Source organism: Onychomys torridus, chromosome 17 (assembly GCF_903995425.1).
Source record: "Onychomys torridus chromosome 17, mOncTor1.1, whole genome shotgun sequence".
Taxonomy (NCBI): domain Eukaryota; kingdom Metazoa; phylum Chordata; class Mammalia; order Rodentia; family Cricetidae; genus Onychomys; species Onychomys torridus.
Window position 1 is genome coordinate 2123944 of NC_050459.1, and position 21014 is coordinate 2144957.

The window sequence follows — 21014 nt, forward strand, 5'->3', positions numbered from 1 at the left end:
GTCTTGATCCAAAACATTCCAACTCTCTTTGGACTTGGAATCTGTCTGGGAATTTTTAATTTTATTTCTGTATTTTTTGGGGAAACTTGGATTTATATTTTGGGGTGAAAATTCCAGTTTTCCAACCCACCTCACCCCCAGTGTTTGTGTCCCATGAGGGAAGTCAGGCATGAATGTCACTCACAGTCACACCTGCACCCTGGGACTGCCCTGCACGAGCACCCCAATCTACAATGTGTTGTAGATCTGATGTGGGCTCATGTGGGTCCTTGGAAGGAAGACCCAGAGGCACCTTAAAGATGATTTTAACCTTCCCAGCTGCAGAGGGGCTTAGCCTCTCACAGACTGAGACCTTTCCCTTAGTCAGGGGCTTTTTTATTGTTATCCAATTTACACCTTTAGCAAGTTGATTTGCACATCCCAAAATATCTTATCTAAGTGTCTCAAATTCTCCATCAAGGAATGCCCCAGTTTGCCAGGTTTTCCCACCAAGTCTTGCACAGGCTTTGCATTCCTAGTAACCTGTGAGATAAGACTTCAAACAGAAGGCATGGGAGACAGGGAGCAATCGCAAAGGCAGATCAAAGCTGGCTGTTAACACTCAAACCTGGAGGAAGCCCAACAGCAATGCGTTGTTGCTATGGACATAATTCTGACAGTGATGGACAGGCAAAGCCCCACACCTCAGCCCTGCCTGGTGTCACATGAGCATCATTCCTATCAGTCACACCCCACCCCTGACCCTGGGGACCCAGTGGGTGTCATGTGGGTATCACTCTTCAAGGTCGCACCCACAAGTGGAACATCCTGCAACAGCACCCACAATGCATTGTGATGGCCTTAATATCCAATTCTGAAGGTAATGGACATGAGGGTGGAGCCTTGTGAGGGTGTCACATGGGTCACTCCTCAAGGTCACACCTGCACCAGTGGAACACACCCTGCATTAGCACCCACAATGCACCTCACCACAGGAACTCCCCAAACCCGGACCTACAATGCATTGCAATGGCTACAACTTCCAATTCTGAGGTTGCTGGAAGTGCGAAGCCCCGCCCCTTGGCTTCACGTGGGTGTCACATGGGTGTCAGTCCTCAAGGTCACACCCGCAGTGTGGGAACTCCCCGCAACACGGCTGCAGCCATGGGCGCCAGATGTTGTAGATGGAGCCCAGCTGCTGGTAGACCTGGCTCAGTGAGTGCCTTGCTGCCTCCTGCTGCAGTCTCCCCACCACTTCCTGGAACTCGGGCTCCGAGTCGGGCGACATCGGGTGGGTCTCTCCGGGGTCTGTAGAGAGGTCGAAGAGCAGAGGCGGGTCGTGCTCCGTCACGTCCCCGATGCACGGGCACACCTTGCTGCCGTAGCAGGCACCTGCCCCTTCTGGGTGGAAGTTCGGGGTCATGAAGTGAACCTTCCAGACTCTTCCTCCTGTCGGTTAAATGGATGATTGACAGCTGCCAATCACAGGGATGAATGGCAGTATGTCTACTCAGGGGGAGGGAAATAGTACACAGCCCCGATGAGTGACTTCATTGACTGATGGATGCCAAAAGGGGAGGAGCCTAACCCATGGCTATTCATAACCAGAAGTACTCCCTTCCTATGGGGAGGGTCTATGTGTGTACTCACGGTCACGCTGCACCCAGCGCGCGGCATGCAGGAACACCTCACAGTAGTGCAGCAGGAACTCATGGTCTGAGTGTGGGGTCTCCCCTTGCAGTAGGGGCATCAGATTCTTCCCATCAATCACCCTGGGGGGGGGTTGGTGACATATTGGCTGTCAATCAAACAGGTGCTCCACAATGCTAGGATGGAGGCCCTTAGTACCACCTATCATTCAAGTCCTTTGCTATTCCCCTCCCCTGTAACCCTTATTGTACCACGTGACATTACACCTGTCACTCAAGTCCTCTGCAGCCCTGCCGCTCCCATTGTACTATGTGACAGCCCCACCTGACATTCAAGCATATTTCCGGTGTGACGTCATTGCTCATCCACCCTTCTGCTCCACACCCACCATGTACCCACATAACAGCAGCAGTCACTGACATCTGGTGTGATGTCATTGCTCACTGGTTCCATGGTTTCCTTCTCCCACAGCCCATGTAACAGCAGCTGTCACTCAGGTTAACTTCCAGTGTGACATCATTGCTCACCTGTCCTTTGGCTCCGCCCCGCCCCCCAGGAGGACCACGGTGGGGAACACATCCATCATGCTCGTGGGCTCATCCACAACCCGCCCTGCAGGCAGCACACCGGGCCAGCGGAAGATGCCGGGAACGCGGATGCCGCCCTCCCAGCCGCCCATGCCTTTGCCACCTGCGAGGAGGGACCAGAATTCAGGCTGGGAACGGAAAGTCAGGCCGGTGCTGGACGTTGGTGGGAACCGGAAGTAGCAATGAATGGAGGAGGGGCAGGGCACAGGGAGGAATCATGGGAGAGACAAGGGCACAACCTCAGAATACCTGTCACCCCAGGAACTCAGAAGGATCATGGGAAGCAGGAGTGGGGCCAGCAGCCAAGGACACTGGTCACCCCAGGAACTGAAAGTGTGGGGAGAAAGTGAAGGGAGATCAGAGGGAAGGAGGTACGGAGCCACCAGCCCAGGACAGCCGTCACTCCAGGAACAGGAAGTGGAGGGAAGAGAATGAAGGATCATGGGATGGAGGGACAGGACCACCAGCCAATAAACCTGTCACCCTGGGGTACTTGGAGTAGAGGAGAGTGAAGGGGAGGGGTGACAGGGACAACATACAAGGGCACCTGTCACTCAGGGAACTGGAAGTGATGAGAGTGAAGGATCATGGGCAGATGGGCCGGGCCACCAGCCCAGCACACTTGTCACCCTGGGAACCAGAAGTAGGGAAGTGAAGAATCATGGGAGGGAGAGACGGGGCCACCAGCCAAGGAATGCATGGCCGAAAGAGGCCGTAGAGAGTGCTCCTGTTAAGTACCTGGGCGGAGTACCGAGCTCACCTCTGTACACCCCATTCCAGCCTCCAAGCTGCACGTGACCCACACGAGACTCGAGGGAGCCGCCATGGTCAGACGCAAAGTACACAAGCGTGTTGTCCGTCAGTCCTTCCTGGTCCAGCATGTCCAGGACCCGCCCTGTGAGGTCTGGTATGTGTGTCGGGGCCACGAGGGACCCTAGGAGGGCTCGAACCAGGCACTGCCACCCACGCCTCCCATCGCCCGTCACTCACCCACCATCCAGTCCAGCTCCTCCACATTGTCCCCATATGGGCCGTGCTTGCTTCGCCCCTGGAAGTCCGCAGTGGTCACGAGGGGTACATGCACGTGCAGAAAAGACATGAACAGCAGGAAGGGGTGGTGCTTGTGGCTGGGGGTGTGACGTCAGCGGCCGAAGAGAGGAGTACATGGTAAAACAGAAACTCCCTGCCAGTCCCTCCTATTTTCAGTGCTATCATTGCCTCTGACCAACTTCCTCCCTGATTTCCTGTAGTCCTGCCTCCTGGCCTCAGTCATTTCCGCCTGGAGCCTGACGACATTTGTACTGGTGTTTCCATCCCATCTTTCTATCAACTGTCTATCATCTACCAATCATCTGTCAATCAGTCTGTGCCAATATCTGTCAACCATGTATCTGTCAATCAATCTATACTTCTGTTAATTATGTTTCTTTCAATCTGTACCTATCATCTGTCAATCAATCTTTACCTATATGTGTGTCCATCAGTCTGTACCTATAACTGTTAATCATGTTTCTGTCAATCATTCTATACTTATATCTATCAATCTGTATCTATATTTGTCAATCAATCATATACCTGTAAAACAAAATCAATCTGTATCTGTCATCTATCAACCATCCTTTACAGACCTGTCAATTACGAATTTCTGTCTTGTGTGTGTATTGATCTATCATCTATTAGTCACTCTCTGATCAGGCCTGCAGCTACCTATCAGCTGTCAATCAATCCCTCAACGTCCATTATCTGTTACCCATCAATGACTTATCTGTCACTCATCCACTTACCTATCTCTGCTCCTAGTCTCCATCCATCAGTCAATCAACCAACCACTCAGTACCCATCACCCACCTCCTCATTTACTGATCACATAGACGTTGTTCTATGTCCAAGTTGTCGTCAATCCCGCCACCCCTCTGCCTCCACTTATTTTCTGGCAGTTGAGGGTTGGAGACACCTCACCAAAGGGGTTAGTGATTTTTTTTTCCTCACCCTGTTCCCATAAGTCTATTTCAGACTCGCGTGTACAGGGCAACTGGGCCCATGCCATGTGAATGACTCCTGTCCTGCCACCAGATGTCGACTGACAGCCAACTCCCCACAGGGCACCATGGGAGGGGGTGGGGAGATGGTCAGGAATTTCCTACCATGCACTGCGTTTTGACAGACACCTCGCAGGGCACCAAGGGAGGGAGGGAAGGGGATGGGGGTGGTCAGGGATTTCCCAACATGTCCTGCGCTACTCACCTGTGCAGGAAGGTCTCTGCCTCCCGGAGCATGAGGCCTGTAACCCGCTCGAGGCGCAAAGGCTGCTGGGTCACACTGTGGTTCCTCATGAGGAAGCAATCTGCGTAGATGATGAGGTCACCTATGTGACGCGATGCAGCAAAGAACATGGTGGCCACAGCGGCCAGGCCGAGGACCAGCATCCACCACCGTGTCCGGAGGAGCCCGGTGAGTCTCCCAGCAGCCAGGGTGAGCGCAGCCAGGACGAATACTTGGCAGCAAAGGTGCAGGCGGTGCTGTAGAGTCACGCGCTTCTCCGAAGGCTCTGCCCCTGTGCAGTCCCCCATCATGCCCAGCGGCATCCCCAGGAAGTGCTGGAACCCGTGACTCAGTGGGTGGTGGCAGTGGTCGGAGGAGGAGTGACAGTTCAGACCCAGGTGCCACTTTCCTGGAGGGGGGAGAAACCTCGTGGGCGGGTGCACGCTGGTGGCCCAGTGACATCACCACCAGATCCATGTGTGATGAGGACACAGCCAGCTCCAAGGCTGGTGACATCACTACCCATCCAGGTCAGGTGATGTCACCACCCCTACATCCCAAGGACATCAGAGAACTCACCAATGAGGCCTGTGGCGTAGCCTTGCTCCTTCAAGATTTTTGCGAACGTGATCTCCTCTGCAGGAAGGCCACCGGCGCCTGCGGCCCACTGGAGGACACGGTGGCCATTACCGGAAGTCATGCCTGCAGCGGAAGGAAGATGAATCTGGAGAGTGTACACACGGTAGGAGGTGGGCACATGGAAGATGCAGATACACAGTAGGACGTGGAGCACACAGTAGAATTAGGTCCTGCTTCCCACAGCTCCCAGAATAGAGAGAGGAAGTTACATCATCAGTGGTATATAGTGGGAGGGAGTGATGTCAGCAGTGGGGTCATACATGGATGGAATCATAGGTCGGTGGGAGGGACGTAGGAATGGGGCTTAATGAGAGGAAGTGACATCAGCAGTGGGGCCAGTAGAAGGAAGTGACATCAGCAGTAGGATTATCCATGGCTGGAGTCATAGGTCAGTGGGAGGGACTTAGGAATGGAGCCTAGTGGAAAGAACATGCCTATCTGGAGGAAGTTGTGTCATCATTGAGTTCTAGTGGAAGAAGTGACATCATCAGTCGTCCATGGAATCATTGCTCAGTGGGCCATTGTGGGGGACTTACAGGTGGGACTGAGCGGAGGAAGTGACTTCACCAGCGGTGGGGAAGTGATCTCAGGGGCATGTGGGCCTACCTACCTGTGCGGATGGGGTACCTCCCGGTGAGGAAGGCTGCCCGACTGGGCGTGCACACAGCTTCAGCCGCCAGGTGCTGTGTGAGTCTCACACCACCTTCTGCAAGTCGGTCGATGTTCGGGGTCCTGGTGGGGAGGGGCAGGGTTCATGGTGAAAGACCCCCCGGCACCCCTATAGTAATGCTATGTTTGCAAGGCTTATAAGGGAACAAAAGACAGTTCCAGGAAATAGAATGGCCCCACCGCAGCCCAGATAGCCGATAGATAAGCAGGATGTCAGGGGCAGACTGCCTGGCGTCAGTGTGGGAGGGCCAGAGCAGCTGGAATTCTAGATAGGGGTTGAGTCAACACACATATCTGGTTACCAAGGGAAAAACCCACAAACCGCCCTGAGCCTGAGTTCACGCCCCATTTGATTTATGCTCATATATTCGCGCCTCACTTTGACAGAGCTTTGTCCAATTAGAACCCTTTGACTATTCGCGCCTCACTTTGAATTGTCCAATCAGAGCTTTGTCCAATTAGAACCCTTTGACTATTCGCGCCTCACTTTGACAGAGCTTTGTCCAATTAGAACCCTTTGACTATTTGCGCCTCACTTTGAATTGTCCAATCAGAGCTTTGTCCAATTAGAACCCTTTGACTATTCGCGCCTCACTTTGACAGAGCTTTGTCCAATTAGAACCCTTTGACTATTCGCGCCTCACTTGAATTGTCCAATCAGAGCTTTGTAACCATTCGCGCCTTGTTTAAATTATCCAATCAGAACCCTTTGACTAATGCTTTCCCGCGCTTCTTGCTATAAAAACCCATCTTACCAACCCAGAGGCGCGCAAGTTTTCCGAGAGACTTGGTTGCCCCAGATACCTGTGTTTAAATAAACCTCGTGCTGTTGCATCTGATCCGTGGTCGCTGCGTGCTCCTTTGAGCCGGGGGTCTCTCCTGAGGGGAGACCTCTCCGGGGGTCTTTCAATGGCATGGGGGGGGCAACACACCCTCGTGACACTGGCACCCCCACGTGACCCCAATGTCAGCCTCTCTGGGCAAGGTTGGCCTGATGAGGCTCACTTCACTATCTGGCCCTAGGCATCATGGGAAATCTGAACTGACACCTTGGGTGAAACAGTGTCCAGCACTAGGCATCATGGGAAGGGCAGTTCCTGATATATTATGGGTCTCCTGGAGAGGAGCATTATGGGTACCCAGGGCCTTCCCCTGTGGTGATATTTTGTTTGTGCTTTAACAAATAAAGCTTGTCTGAAGATCAGAGGGTGGAGCTAGCCATTAGCTAATTGTAGAGGTCTGGAGGTCTTTACAGACAACAGACAGGAAGTGGTAAGGCGGGGCAGAGACTCACCCCTTCCAGTCTGCGGATTCAGCAGAGGTGGAAAGTCTGGTGTCTGGCTGCTCTTTTACCTCTCTGAACTTTTGGCGCTTACCCCTATCTGACTCCAGGTTTTAATTATTAAGACCAATTAGAATTCATGCTACACTCTCCTTCCTCACCTGATGGTGCTGTTGCCATAGCAGCCAACATCCCCGATGCCCAGGTCATCTGCCAGGAGCAGGAGGAAGTTGGGTCGAGACTGTGATGTGTCCAGGCACGTGACTGGCTCTAGGCTGAGGAAGACACCCAGTAGGGCAGCAAGGCAATTCCTGAAACACATGTGACATGTCATCCATCGATCCTGCTTCTTCTGTCCCTGTCTCTGAGGCAGGGAGCATGGACGTCATCACTGCAGTGCATGCTGGGTAGCTACATATGGGTCCAGGGATCCAGTGGAGACTTCCGGCCACCACGGGTGTGTACAGGATTAATTTACAAATAATTATAAACTGTCAATTAAGTTTCCACAACAAGGACTTCTGAGAGATTCTCTTACCAGTAATGTGGATGATGTGGCATGATGCTTCTGGCCTGAGGATTCCTATGAGAAGTAAACACGTGACAAGTGAGCATGTCACAAAAAGGACACCTGCATGGTCCCTGCCCCTCCATCTGCCTGGATGATGGTGCCGCCCACAGTGGAAATGCCCCCACTCTGTCAATCATACCTCAGGACACGCCCACAGCTCTCCCTTGTCAATCATGCCTTAGGACACGCCCACAGTCCTCACATGTCAATCATCCCTCAGGACACGCCTATAGTCCTCCCCTACCAATCATCATCCTTTAGGACACTTACAGTCCTCTTATGTCAATCATCCTAAAGGACACACCTACAGGCCAAACCCCTTACTGAGACACTTCCCAGGGAATTGTGGTTAAGGACAGTTGACAGGGCTGTCAATGACCTCTCTGCTGCCCACTTGCCCACGCCCCCCACATGGCCCTTAAAGGATCAAGTGTGGCTGGTCAGGAAACTCTTGTGGAGAGGACACTGCTGGAGACCTGGTAGCACAGGAAGCAGGAAATGGAGGGGCCTGGTGCTTGTGGGGAGAGACCCACCCTCGCGTCCATGTTTAACTTGGGCTGAAATTGAATTTAAAAATAAATTTCATCTTTTAGTTACCGACCCCTGAACACTCCATGTGTAAATATTTTGATTCCTGAGGATTTTCCCATCCTGGGCAAGGCTGGGATTCTGCCAGGGCCTGCGGGATGGGACGTGAGCTTGGTAGAGTCGTGATAAATTAAATACTTTTAAAAACCATTTTAAAAATCTTCAGTGTTCTAAAACTTCAAAAAACTTTCCATATCTGTCATAGGCTAAAAACTCAAGGAAATGAGGGTTTTGACAAGTCTCCCACTTTGTCTATTTACTTACTTATTTTTCATATGGGCCACGGTGGGACAGGCGCCACACAGCAGCACAAGTGTTTGTTTGTTTTATTTTAAATTTAATTTTTAAATTTTCTTTATAGTTTTACTTTAATTCAACTTAATTTTTACTTTTATTAAATTTCGACTAATTTTCAATTTTATTCCTAGTTTAATTTTCGCCTCAGTGTGCTTTCAAATTTCATTTCTATTTGGATTTCTTTTATTTTAAATCCCATTTCCATTTTTCTTATTCAACTTAATTTCTTAATTTAGCTTTTGATTCTCATCCATCTTAATTCAGTTTAGTTTTCCCACCTCTTCCTCGTCTTTCCTGCCTCCCTCCAAGCTCTTTTTCTGCAAAAATAACTTTTGTTTCGTTTTGTCAACCAACTTTTTTTCACCCAAGGTTTCCCAGACCTATACCAAGCCGCGGTGACGGACCCTCCCACGTGCACAGAAAGGAGCCTTTGATGGAGTTTGGTTTTCTCCCCAGGTGGGGGAGGGTGGGCGTCCTCTCCTGTCCTCCCTAGGCTGCTCCCCGCTCCTTTTCCCGCCGAATTCTCCGGCCGTGGATTCCCCTCGGAGACAAGGATCTGTCCTGGGATCCCGCGCAGCCCCCTCCCCTTGCCCTTCCCGCTCCTGCCCAGACTCACTGTCAATGCCGCCGAGCATCGGATCTGGTCGGTTACAGATGGTTCTGACCTAGCTCGCCACTGTCTCCTCGGTGTCCCCCAACCCCCACCCGGCAGGAACTGGTCTGTCTGGTTGGGCGGGGTCGACAGGGATCCCGCTGGAACCAGTTTTGAGCCTACATGGGCCTGGGCAGCCAAGATTCATGTTTAATCTGATTTAATTTTATTTGGGGAATTCCCGTCCCACCTCAGCCACCCCGATGTCAGATGCTGTAAGTTTCTGTAGAAATTGCTACAGGGGGAGGCTAGGCCAGCAGGAGCTGCAGGGACTACCTGACTCCCTTAGAGTGATCTGTACAAGCTAGCTTGCTGCCACTGGGACAGTAGCTGCAAATGTAGGAGCCTGAATGTGCATGGCCAGTGTGGAGAGTGCCCAGCAATGACCAAGGCTCTCCCAGCATGCACCAGGCTCCTCCCAAAATACAAAGACCCCTTCCAGCATGTTCCAGGCCACTACCATAATACACAGGCCCCTCCCATAAGACACAGGTCCCTTCTGTAATAACCTGCCCCTCCCAGCATGCACCAGGTTCCCCCCTTACCCCCCTGTAATACACAGGCCCATGATACACAGACCCTTCCCTTAACACACAGGTCTATACCATAATACACAGGCACATCCCATCATAAACAAGCCCCTCTCCATTTTTTCTTCATTAATTCCCACCCTAAATTCCCCATGGTGGTGATTGAAATGTGGGCAGCTGAAGTCCTGTGAGACCTGTTGCTTGACCTCTTCGTGACCGATGCTTCGTTTCTTCCAGGTTATCATTCAAACTCTGTATAAAGAGCTCGGATTTGGGGTGGTGGTGGTTGTAGTCCAGACTCCCTAATTAATATGTAATTATGGTAATGAGGACAGTGGGATACTTAATTATGCTAATGAGGCGGGGATACCAGGATATGCTAACGAAGCCTGACCATTGTACCAGCCTGACAGGAATGACTCTCCGCATGTAGGAGCCTCAGCAGGAGCTCAGGGTGAGTGTGATAGATTATTCAGTTTATTATCACAATACTGTGGGGGTCGATTGCTCTTCATGACCCCTGACCTTGGCAGGGGGAACCCCAGGGTTGATGGGAGCACTTGACAGGTGTTGAGGGAGTTTCTGGAGTGTTGTCTGCTTGGGGACAGGAACTGTCTGTCCCTCCATTTTTCTGTCATGATGAGAAATGGCTTGTGTTTGATTGACAGCTGTGACTGAGACAGGGTCATGGTGGGAAATGATATGTGTTTGATTGACAAGGGTGACTGGGTCAGGGTCATGGTGAGAAATGATATGTGTTTGAAGGCTGTGATTGGGGTACTGATAATAGGAAATGGTATGTGTTTGATTGACAGCTGAGACTGGGTCAGGGTCATGGTGGGAAATGTGTTTGATTGACAGGGGTGACTAGGTCTGGGTCATGGTGGGAAATATGTATTTGATTGACAGCTGAGACTAGGTCCGGGTCATGGTGGGAAATGATATGTGTTTGAAGGCTGTGATTGGGGTATCATGATCATGATAGGAAATGATATGTGTTTGTTGGGGTCAGGGACACGGTGAGAAATGAGCATTTGATTGACAGCAGTGACAGGAGTCTGGGTCATGATGGGTAATGGCGTACGTTTGATTGACAGAAGTACATGTTTGTCTGTACATTATCCCATGATGACTTGGGGGGAAAAAATCACAGAAGGTCACGTGGTTGTCCTGTGACGTCAGGCCATTCCAGCACACCCCCTGTTTTCTGTGATACCCTGTCTGACCCTGCCTGTCTGGCTAAGTAATTAAGGGTGCAGACAGTGATGAGAAAATTTAACAACTGCCCAAGTCCCCTTTGAACTTCACCCTTGACCCTGAGCGACTCCAGGTTCCCGCCCACATCACAGTTAGGATGTAATAGCTGGTTCTAGGGGATTGGGGTCACCCAAGGGTGACCCCGTGACATCAAAGACCCCGGAAGTATGATTACTGTTCACGACTCTGCCTCTCCCAAACCTGGAAGCGTTTGTAATGAAGCCATGGAGACTCTCCATCAGAGCTGCAGGAATTGAAGGGAGGGTGCTTGCACTCACCTGGGCCTTCAGGTGCATGGCATTCTGGGAGTTAATAAGGAATCAGTGGTTATAATGGTTTTTGCTCAGGATATCTCATATCCTTTGCCTGTGTGCACAGGGTCTTCTTCCCATCTCCCCACAGGCTCATGCTTTAGTGAGCATCTATGACCTGGGGTCAGGGATCGGGGCTGCTGCATAGGAGTCCGGGGGAGGGGTCAGAGTGGATGACATCAGGGATGTGTGCACATTTTTTCTCCACCATATAATTCCCTGCCATCCCAGCATGCCTTGCAACAGACTGGCCTGTGCTACTTACTCCCCATCCACTTGTATTTTTTGTTATAAATGTGAGCCATTTCTTTCTAAATGTCCCATGATGCTTACTGAAAGGAGGGAGGTATAAGTTGAGTTGGTGACCCAGAGCATCGTGGGAGCCTGTGAGACAGCAGGACATCATGGGAGCAGGGGGTGGAGCAGGGCATCATGGGAGCAGGGGGTGGAGCAGGGCATCATGGGAGCAGAGGGTGGAGCCGGGCATCATGAGAGCAGAGGGTGGAGCAGGGCATCATGGGAGCATGGGGTAGAGCAGAGCATCATGGGAGCTGCTGACATCACTGGACCAGAAGACGGCTTCCTGAGTCCCTTTGAAGGAAAAGCCCACAGTTACATAACTCCCTCCCTCTAGGCTCTGCCCCTTACAGGTGGCCCTGCCTCCGACTAGTCACTCAGTGATCTCAATAGAAAGCCATGTCATTTCCTGTAAACCTGAGAAATATTTCCCACCTGACGTTGAAATAAGGCCCGCCGTGCAGCCATGTTGTCCCAGTTGATCTAATCGTCTAGCAGAATGACATCAGCATGACGACATGGCCAGGTCACATGCAGGTGACATGTGATCAAAATTACATTTTTAAAATTTATTTTTGTGCTTTGCTTCCCCAAACAGAAGAAGATGCCACTGCAAGGAGCATGGTGAGAAGATACATCATTTCCTGTGGGGGGGCGTGTCTGAGGGATGATTGACATGGGAGGGCTGTGAGCATGTCTGAGGGATGATTGACACGGGAGGGCTGTGGGTACGTGGCCACCTCTCTCCAGGACCCTCCCTCTGTGGCTGTCCGTCTGCTTCACCTTTGTGGACACAGATGGCGAGTTTGTGACCTGGAACTCCCGCCCCAACATCGTGCTGCTCATGGCAGACGACCTCGGTGTGGGGGACCTAGGCTGCTATGGAAACACTTCTGTCAGGTAAAAGGAGTCACGCCCTCAGACAGCTTCCTTCCCGTGACATCACCCCCACAGCGGCCATCTTTCAGAAGCCCAAGTCTGCCCACAGAAATCACAGTAGCTCATGCTACTCTGATGTGGGCAGTGATACCGGCACGCCATCCTCTCCCCATCTCCCACTGCGGTCAAGTTTTGATTGACAACTGGGGGGAGTAACATGTTGACCCATGAAGCCACCACATGACCTCTCTGTGACCCCGCAGCACCCCAAACATTGACCGTCTTGCAAGCGAGGGTGTGATGCTCACACAGCACCTAGCAGCTGCGTCCATGTGCACACCAAGTCGTGCAGCCTTCCTCACCGGGCGCTACCCCGTGTGCTCAGGTAGGTGTTATGCATCAGCTGACATTGCGGGCAACTCCATAACCAGCATGCACTGCTATGTGAACTCAGTGTCCCTGATGTCACTGTGGGCAGCGTGCTACCCAGCATGCACTACCCAGAGTGCTCAGATATCATCACTGGCAGCTCCCTCCCAGCATGCACAGTGTGTCTCAGCAGAGACAATGTTGGTTGGCTTATTTCTCAGTAGTATATGCTAATTGGCATGCAAATAAATTTGCATATATGTACATATACTTCCATGTCACTCTTCCTTGTAGTGGGAAATCCTGGGGTGCTGACATCATGATGTCGTCCATTGTCCATGGGGCACAGACATCATGACAGAGTCCCAAGGGTGTTGAAGTCAGGATACTATACTGTGTGGTGACATCATGATATCTTCCTGAGAGTGCTGATCTTGTCCTATGGTGCTGATGTCATGATAGCATCCCAAGGGTGCTGAGGTCAGGTGGACGGGTTCAGATGGCAGCTCCCATGACCCCCTGACCTCCGCTACCCTAGGCATGGCATCGCCCAACAACATGTACCGTGATGTCATATGGCTGGGCGGGTCAGGTGGACTCCCAAGCAACGAGACGACATTCGCCAAGATGCTGCAGCACCGCGGATACCGAACAGGGATCATAGGTGAGGAGTGTGTGTGGGGGGGTCAGGGGTCAGAGAGAGGAGGGGGAGGGGAAGGAGGTCATAGGTGAGGGGTCAGGGATCACAGAGGGGAGGAGTGAGAAGTCATAGGTCAGAAAGGAGAAAGGTGAGGGAGCGGGGTGTAAGCATTGCAGCTGGGATGGAAAAGTATTCTGACAGTGGGGACCCAAGGAACACAAGTTACAGTAAGTGTGGCAGCTTGGAGCCCTGCTCCAGGGAAAGCTTCCGCAGTGGACCAGCTCCACTCGGCTGTGGAGGTTCCCTAGCACAGTTGTTCTGATTCCCGGAGTGGACCAGCTCCGCTCCGCTGTGGAGGTTCCCCAGCACAGTTGTTCTGTTGTGATTCCCCAGTGGACCAGCTCCACTTGGCTGTGGAGGTTCCCCAGCACAGTTGTTCTGTTGTGATTCACACCTGTTAGTTATCAACACCCACATGTCCCAACAGAAGCCTCCTCTTAGAGGGAAAGGTTCATTAGTGCTCAATCCTGGAGTCACAGCCCAGCACCGAGGGGAAGTTAAGGCAGGATCGGAAGTTTGCTGGTCATATGACATGTGCAGTCAGCTGCAGTGATGGGTTCCATGCTGGAGGTCTGGTATGGAGGAAGGTGCTGCCCAGAGTGGGTGAGGCTTTGGCTGTCCCTCACCCATTGGGACACTCACACAAGGCCCTTAGGCTGTGTTTTCCATTGAAGATGGTGCAGGCTGGGAATATCATACACTTGTGAAAAGGGGGCGTTTCCTGCCTAGGATGACACAAGGGCGTGACATCACTAACATGATGACACGTGCCAATGACCTCACCTCACTCCTCCCCATCCCTGATGCAGGGAAGTGGCACCTGGGCATGAGCTGTGCATCCCGTGGCGACCACTGTGCACACCCGCTCAACCATGGCTTCAACTTCTTCTATGGGATGCCGCTAGGGCTGCTGGGGGACTGCGGTGCCAGCTCCTGGCCAGAAGTGCACCGCAGGCTGCGCATCCAACTGTGGGTGACATCAGCAGCGCTGGCCACACTCCCCTTCTTGCTACTGGTACCCCGCCTGGCAGGCTGGTTTTCCGTCCCCTGGACACTTGTGGCCGCTTCCAGCTTCCTGGCTGCGCTCTTCTTCCTGTCCTGGTTCAGCAGCTATGGCTTCATGCGCAGGTGGAACTGCATCATCATGCGTGATCATGACATTATTCAGCAGCCAGCTGAGGAGGCCCGGGCATCTGGGCTGATGCTGAGGGAGGCACTGGCCTTTATCGACAGGTGATATCATGTCCTGTGCAGGGGCCTAGGGGCAGGTCCTGAGGGGTAATTGACTGGGCATGTCCTGAGGGGTCATGTGATCCCCCTGAATTCCCACCACAGGCATAAGAGAGGCCCATTCCTGCTGTTCCTGTCCTTTCTGCATGTGCACACACCCCTGCCTACACGCAGGAGTTTCATGGGTCGCAGCAAGTTTGGGGCATATGGGGACAATGTGGAGGAGCTGGACTGGATGGTGGGTGAGTGTCATGTGACTGAGTGTGGGAACTGCATATGTAAAGAGCACAGGAAGTAAATTAGGCAAATGTTTTCATGGTCGTTGGGTGACATTGTGGCATGTGTGATTTAGTAAGGAAGCATCTTGCGATCTGAGTGATGGCATCATATTGTCATTTAACATCATCAGAAATAACATATGAGCCCTAGGATGCTATTGTTAAATCATCACATATGACATCCCCCATGTGACCCCAGGACTCACCTGGCAGAGGGCACTCTTACCCCAAGCAGGCACTGAGGGTGCTCACCATTGTAGGCCTCACTCCCACCTGCCTTCTCATTGTGGGACCCACCCCTTACCTACATGCACAAGGTCTGCCAGGCTCTTGCCTCACGTGCTCACCTATGCCCTACCTTCATCACATGTGCTCATCTGAGTCCCCCACACCTGACCCACAAACTCCCTGCAAGCCCCCCCATCAGGTGTTATCATATGTCCTGCCCCTGACATGTTCACCCTAGGCCCCACCCCTACAAGCCCACCTTAGGCCGCACAACTGACCTCATGCTCTCTCTGGCTCTGCCACTAGGCACTCACCTTAAGCCTTGCCCACTGTCCATGTGCTCAACCTTGGCCCCTCCTGGGTGATGTCATTCTGTATGCTGTGAATATGTGTCGCTCTGATTGGTTGATAAATAAAGAGTTTGGCCAATGGTGAGGCAGAATAGGGTTAGGTGGGACATCTCAACTAGAGAGGAGGAAGGAGAAAGGCAGAACAGAGGAGAAACTGCCAGCTGCCACCATGAGAAGCAAGATGTAAAGATACTGGTATGAGCCATGTGGCAAAGTATAGATTCATAGAAATGGGTTAAGATGTAAGATCTAGCTAGTGAGAAGCCTGAGCCAGTAGGCCATACAGTTCGTAAATATATAAGCCTCAGACACAAGCCAGCACTGAAGGAACAACATGCCAGCTGACAAGCAAGCTGTGTGGCAATTTATAGATTAATAGAAATGGGTTAATTTAAGATGTAAGAGCTAGTCAATAAAAAGCCTGAGCTAATGGCCATACAATTCATAATTAATATTAAGCCTCTGTGTGTTGATTTGGGTCTGAGCAGCTGCAGGCCAGGTAGGACACAGAAAAACTTTCAGCTACACCCTCCCACTCTCCCCCCTCCCCTTCCAGGGAAGGTCCTCGCTGCCCTGGACCGGGAGCGCCTGACCAATCAGACCCTGGTTTACTTCACTTCAGACAATGGCGGCCGCCTGGAGGCCAAAGAGGGCAATGCTCATGCGGGAGGCTGGAATGGGGTCTACCGGGGTGAGTGAGGGCTCCCAGCATGTACTGCTTCTCGCCCCAGGCTCTGTGTGGAAGTCAAAAGTCACCTATACTGTGTTCCCCACTAGTCCCCAAAGGGGGACATGGTGCAGGATTCGAACCTTGGGACCTGGGGCTGGGCTGCAGTTGCCCACCCGTGCTCAGCCCTCTCACTGCCCCTGCTCTGCGATGGTCACATGACAGGAGGCAGTGGCACCGGTGGCTGGGAGGGCGGAGTGCGTGTGCCTGGCATCTTCCGGTGGCCCACGGTGCTGGAGGCAGGACGAGTAGTCGAGGAGCCCACCAGCCTCATGGACCTGCTCCCCACGCTGAGTCACGTGGGTGGGGGGATCCTTCCCCAGGACAGGTGCTGAGGGGGTGGGGCGGGGGGCGGGGCCTGAGGGATGACTGATATGCAGGGCTGGGGGCATGTCCTTAGGAATGATTGACACATTGTAGGTGGATTTTTAATGAAATTCCGCCTCCCTCCCTATGTACCCTTCCCACCCCGACCCCACCCCGTGCTTCCGGTTCTGTTTCTCTGCATGAAGAGTGATTGATGGCCGGAACCTGATGCCGCTGTTGGAGGGTCGCATGCAGCGCTCGGACCACGAGTTCCTGTTCCACTACTGCGGCGTTTTCCTGCACAGTGTCCGGTGGCACCAGAGGGACTGTGAGTGGGTACAGGGTTGGGCAGAAGCAAAAGGAAAACAGAGATGGGAAGAGGAAGTGGGAGGCAGAGGGGATGAGGAAACAGAGGGGAAGTAAAAAGAGGAAGGGAAGTGGAAGAAGAAGAGGGAGCAGGAGAAGAGGAAGCGGGGAATGAAAAGGAAATGGGAAGAGGAATAGGAAGTGGAAATGTAAGGGGAAGTAGGTGGGGAAGGGGAAGAGGAAGAAGGAGGAGTACCAGAAGTAGTGAGGACAGGAAGGAGAAGAGGAAGTTGGGAGGAAGAGGGAGGGTAAATAGAAGAGGAAGGGATGGGGAAACTGAATTGTGGGGAAGAGGGCGGGGAAATGAAGAGGACAGGATGAAGTGAGGGAGAGGAAGAGGAAGTGTGTGAAGAAGAAGCCTCTGAAAGTATCTCGAGATAACTGTCCTGTGACCTTTGCACGACCCCTTTCCATCAAGCATCCCTCATGCAGTTATGCTCAGCTCCTCACAATGAGGTCACCTGGTCTCGCCCCCTCCCCCACTGTGGGGCATGTTCCTGGGGTCCCACTCCATGAGGTCTTGGATTAACATGGAAGGAAGTCCATGGGGCCATGTTGTCATGGTTCTTCCCCTGTGCAGGCAACACGGTGTGGAAGGCCCATTACATCACCCCCAACGGCTCCCCAGAGGGCGCCTGCCATGGCAGTGGCGTGTGTGCGTGCTCCGGTGATGTCACCCACCATGATCCGCCACTGCTCTTTGACATCTCACGAGACCCCGCCGAGTCACGGCCACTGAACTCAGAGAATGAGGCGCTGTTTGACGCTGTGCTCAGCAAGATGACAGTGGCCGTGAGGGAGCATCGAGCCACCATCACCTCTGTGCCCCAGCAGCTCTCTGCCTTTAATGCACTCTGGAAGCCCTGGCTGCAGCCCTGCTGTGGTGGTGTTGCCTTCCCGTTCTGTGGCTGCTCAAGGGAAGACGCTTGAGCGTGGTGCTTCCCAAGGGCCAGATGCTCCCCAGGAGGTGCTCCATGATAGCAGGATGCTCCCCACGTGGTGCTCCCTAAGAATCTGCCCTCTCAACACAGTGCTCACTGACAACTAGATGCTCCCCACACAGTGCTTGCCAAGAGGCATTGTCCTCACCCAGTGCTCACTGAGAGTGTTGTGCTCCCCACATGATGCTCACTGACTGCAGGGGTGCTTGCCAGGCAATGCTCCCTGTTTGTTGCACCAATGATGACCTGGCTTTTCATACAGTGCTCCCTCAGTGGTAGTGCTCCTTAAAGAGTGCTCTGTGGTGATATATTGTGTACGCTAATATATTATGTACCCTAATAAACTTATCTGAAAATCAGAGAAAAGAACAAGTCATTAGTTTAGACACAGAGGCCAGACAGAGGTGGCACACACCCTTAATCCTATCACTGAGAGGCAGAGATCCATCCGGATCTCTATGAGTTCAAGGCCACAGTGGGAACAGAATCAGGTATGGTGGCACACACCTTCAATTCCAGCACTTGAGACCTCATGCCTTTGCTTGGAAGCACACAGGCCTTTAATCCCAGGACATGACATGGCTGGGTAGAGAATGGTATAAGGTGTGAGGAGACAGGAACTAAGCAGCAGTTCAGCTGAGACCCTCAGGGTGAGCATTTAGAGGCTTTTGGTCTGAGGATTCATGGAAACAGGATTGGCTGAGGAGTTGGTGAGGTGAGGAAGCTGTGGCTTGTTCTGTTTCTCTGATCTTTCAGCATTCACCCCAATACCTGGCTCTGGGTTGTTTATTAATAAGAGCATTTAAGATTCTTGTTACCATACTCACTGACTTGTGTTGAAAGGGAAAAATCAGTAGCCCTCTTGAGAGATGCTATCCCTCACCCCAAAGGTATTTGCTGACCCTACCCCTAACCCTGATTGAACTCATGAGAAAATAAGACTGGAACAATAAATCTGAATTTATATGTCCTGGGTTCAGCAAAAACAGGCTATAGGGAGTAAAAAAATTATGTCTCTGTAGATACCCTGCATCCTGTTAGCAATTAGTAACCTCATGCTTATAGTTCAGCCAGTAACTTCAAAGAACTACCTCACCCCTAGCCCCCTCATCCAATCACAAGAAGTAAGTGCTCAGGGCTGTCCTCCAGCACCTGCTGTGTTGAGTGTTGGACACGGACTAAGCCCGGGCTTGCTTTGTTATTAATAAATCCCTGTGTGCTTGAATAGGATATCAGCTCTGTGGTGGTCTTGCTGTGGGGAAGTGGGGCTTTTGACACTGGTACAACAGCACCAACCTCCTGGGTGCTCCTTCTGTGGTGCTCACTGACAGCAGGGTGCTCACACAGTCTTCCCTGAAAGTGGGATGCTCATCACATAGTACTTCCTGTCCATCATCCATCCCTCAAAAGGTGTGGGTTACATGTGACGTCCCAGGAGACCGGAGCCTCAGTTTCCCCAGTAGGTTCTCCCTGTTTTCCTAAAAATAGAGAGGACCCCAAAGATAGTTCTGTGTGTCAAGTATCATATTATAAAAAAATTAACATACATTGTCATAGATTAAAATAAATTATCATACATTGGGCTGGAGAGATGGCTCAGAGGTTAAGAGCACACTGGCTGCTCTTCCAGAGGTCCTGAGTTCAATTCCCAGCACCCATATGGTGGCTCACAACCATCTGTAATGAGATCTGGTGCCCTCTTCTGGCCTGAAGGGACACATGCAAGCAGAACACTATATATAATAAATTAATAAATCTTAAAAAATAAGTTATATATTATAAATGCTACCTGTGCTTCTGTTCTGACCCAAGCAGGGGAATTATGGATAGAGACGCAGATGATGGTAGACACACCTACAAACATGTCATGATGTCATCACGCCTCCAACACTGAGCAAAAGAACAGGGTCATGACGGCATCTACTCTCAGGCACTAATAACATTGTGATGTCACGCATCTGACAGGAAGCCAACAGACGTAATGACGTCATCAAGTGGCAGACAATAACACACTATCACCTGCCTTGTCCCTCCATCATCTGTCTGCAGGGGCCGGCGGTTCCGATTCCAAGCTCAGCACAATGAGTCCACATGCAGGATGCCCACATCCGTGGACACGCACCACAGCATTCGCCTAGTGGATAAAACGCTCCTTGCTCAGTCTGCCTCGCAGCTCTGGTTGGGCAGAACCCAGAACAGCGGCATGGGTGGCGGTGACCTCTGGGACCCTCACCCCTCAGCACTGCGGCCTGATGCTTTGTCCTGCTGTGTCTGGATGGCTTTGTGGGTGGCGGGACGGTCACACGGAATGGACGTGGACAGGTCCGTCACTGTCACTAGAACCCACAGCCCGGCCTCTCTGCCCTAGTTTCTGCGTGATGCACTCTGGACGTCCTGCGGATCTCCAGCGTTCAGTCCCAGTGGACAGACGTGCACGGCGGTGCAGGGAAGACCACGCACCCCAGGAACTCCCACAGCACACATGGCATCGGGATCACTTCAGCCTGGCATGGGATCAGCTTCTGGTCGCCTGATGTCACCCACAGAGGAGGAAGTTGTGGCAGTGGTTTTGGGGTTCCTGTGGATTCTGAGTTCATAGATGTTTAGGCTCAGCAGTGCTGTGGACCGGAAGTCATGTGCATTTGACAGCTGTGACTAGGTCCTGGTCATGGTGGGAAATGACCCTTGTTTGATTGACAGGGGTGACTGGGGTCCAGGTCATGATGAACTCTAACCTGTCCCTGACCCTTTAACCATGGCTCACCTCCACCACGACCCTGACCCTGTTCCTAAATTGCTCTTATCTTCCCTCCTCCACTTCCTACCACTTGTGCCTGCTTTCATTTGGCTTACTACTCTCAAAGTCAACATTCCATTTGCCTTGCCTCGCCTACTTGGCATCTCTTCTCCCCTTCAAGGCTGAGATCTTTGAGGTCTCTGAGGAGGAAGGGTTTGGGGCACTGTGCTTGTCCAGCATCCATCTGCTGCTGACTTGGTCTTCTGGTTACACACTCACAAGTCAGATATTTTCCTCCCTCACTGTCTCGGCAAGTGTTTTACGAACAAAAA

General features: G+C 52.0%; 2 protein-coding genes across 2 annotated transcripts; one reads left to right on the forward strand and one right to left on the reverse strand.

The window, feature by feature from the left end:
* Positions 1-300: 300 nt before the first annotated feature.
* Positions 301-9331, reverse strand: Arsl (arylsulfatase L). The gene is made up of 11 exons (XM_036209195.1): positions 9141-9331; positions 7607-7651; positions 7230-7379; positions 5728-5849; positions 5058-5180; positions 4461-4887; positions 3207-3343; positions 2977-3111; positions 2157-2319; positions 1630-1751; positions 301-1428 (listed from the first exon to the last, which is right to left on the reverse strand). The coding sequence occupies exons 2-11, from the start codon at positions 7627-7629 to the stop codon at positions 1088-1090; spliced, it is 1743 nt and encodes a 580-aa protein (XP_036065088.1). The 5' UTR covers positions 7630-7651; positions 9141-9331; the 3' UTR covers positions 301-1087.
* A 1450-nt stretch (positions 9332-10781) lies between these two features.
* On the forward strand, positions 10782-17934 carry Arsh (arylsulfatase family member H). The gene is made up of 10 exons (XM_036166872.1): positions 10782-10786; positions 12322-12471; positions 12714-12835; positions 13358-13483; positions 14329-14752; positions 14855-14991; positions 16162-16296; positions 16498-16660; positions 16845-16966; positions 17585-17934. Exons 1-10 carry the CDS (start codon positions 10782-10784, stop codon positions 17932-17934), a joined length of 1734 nt encoding a protein of 577 aa, XP_036022765.1.
* The last annotated feature ends 3080 nt before the right edge of the window (positions 17935-21014 follow it).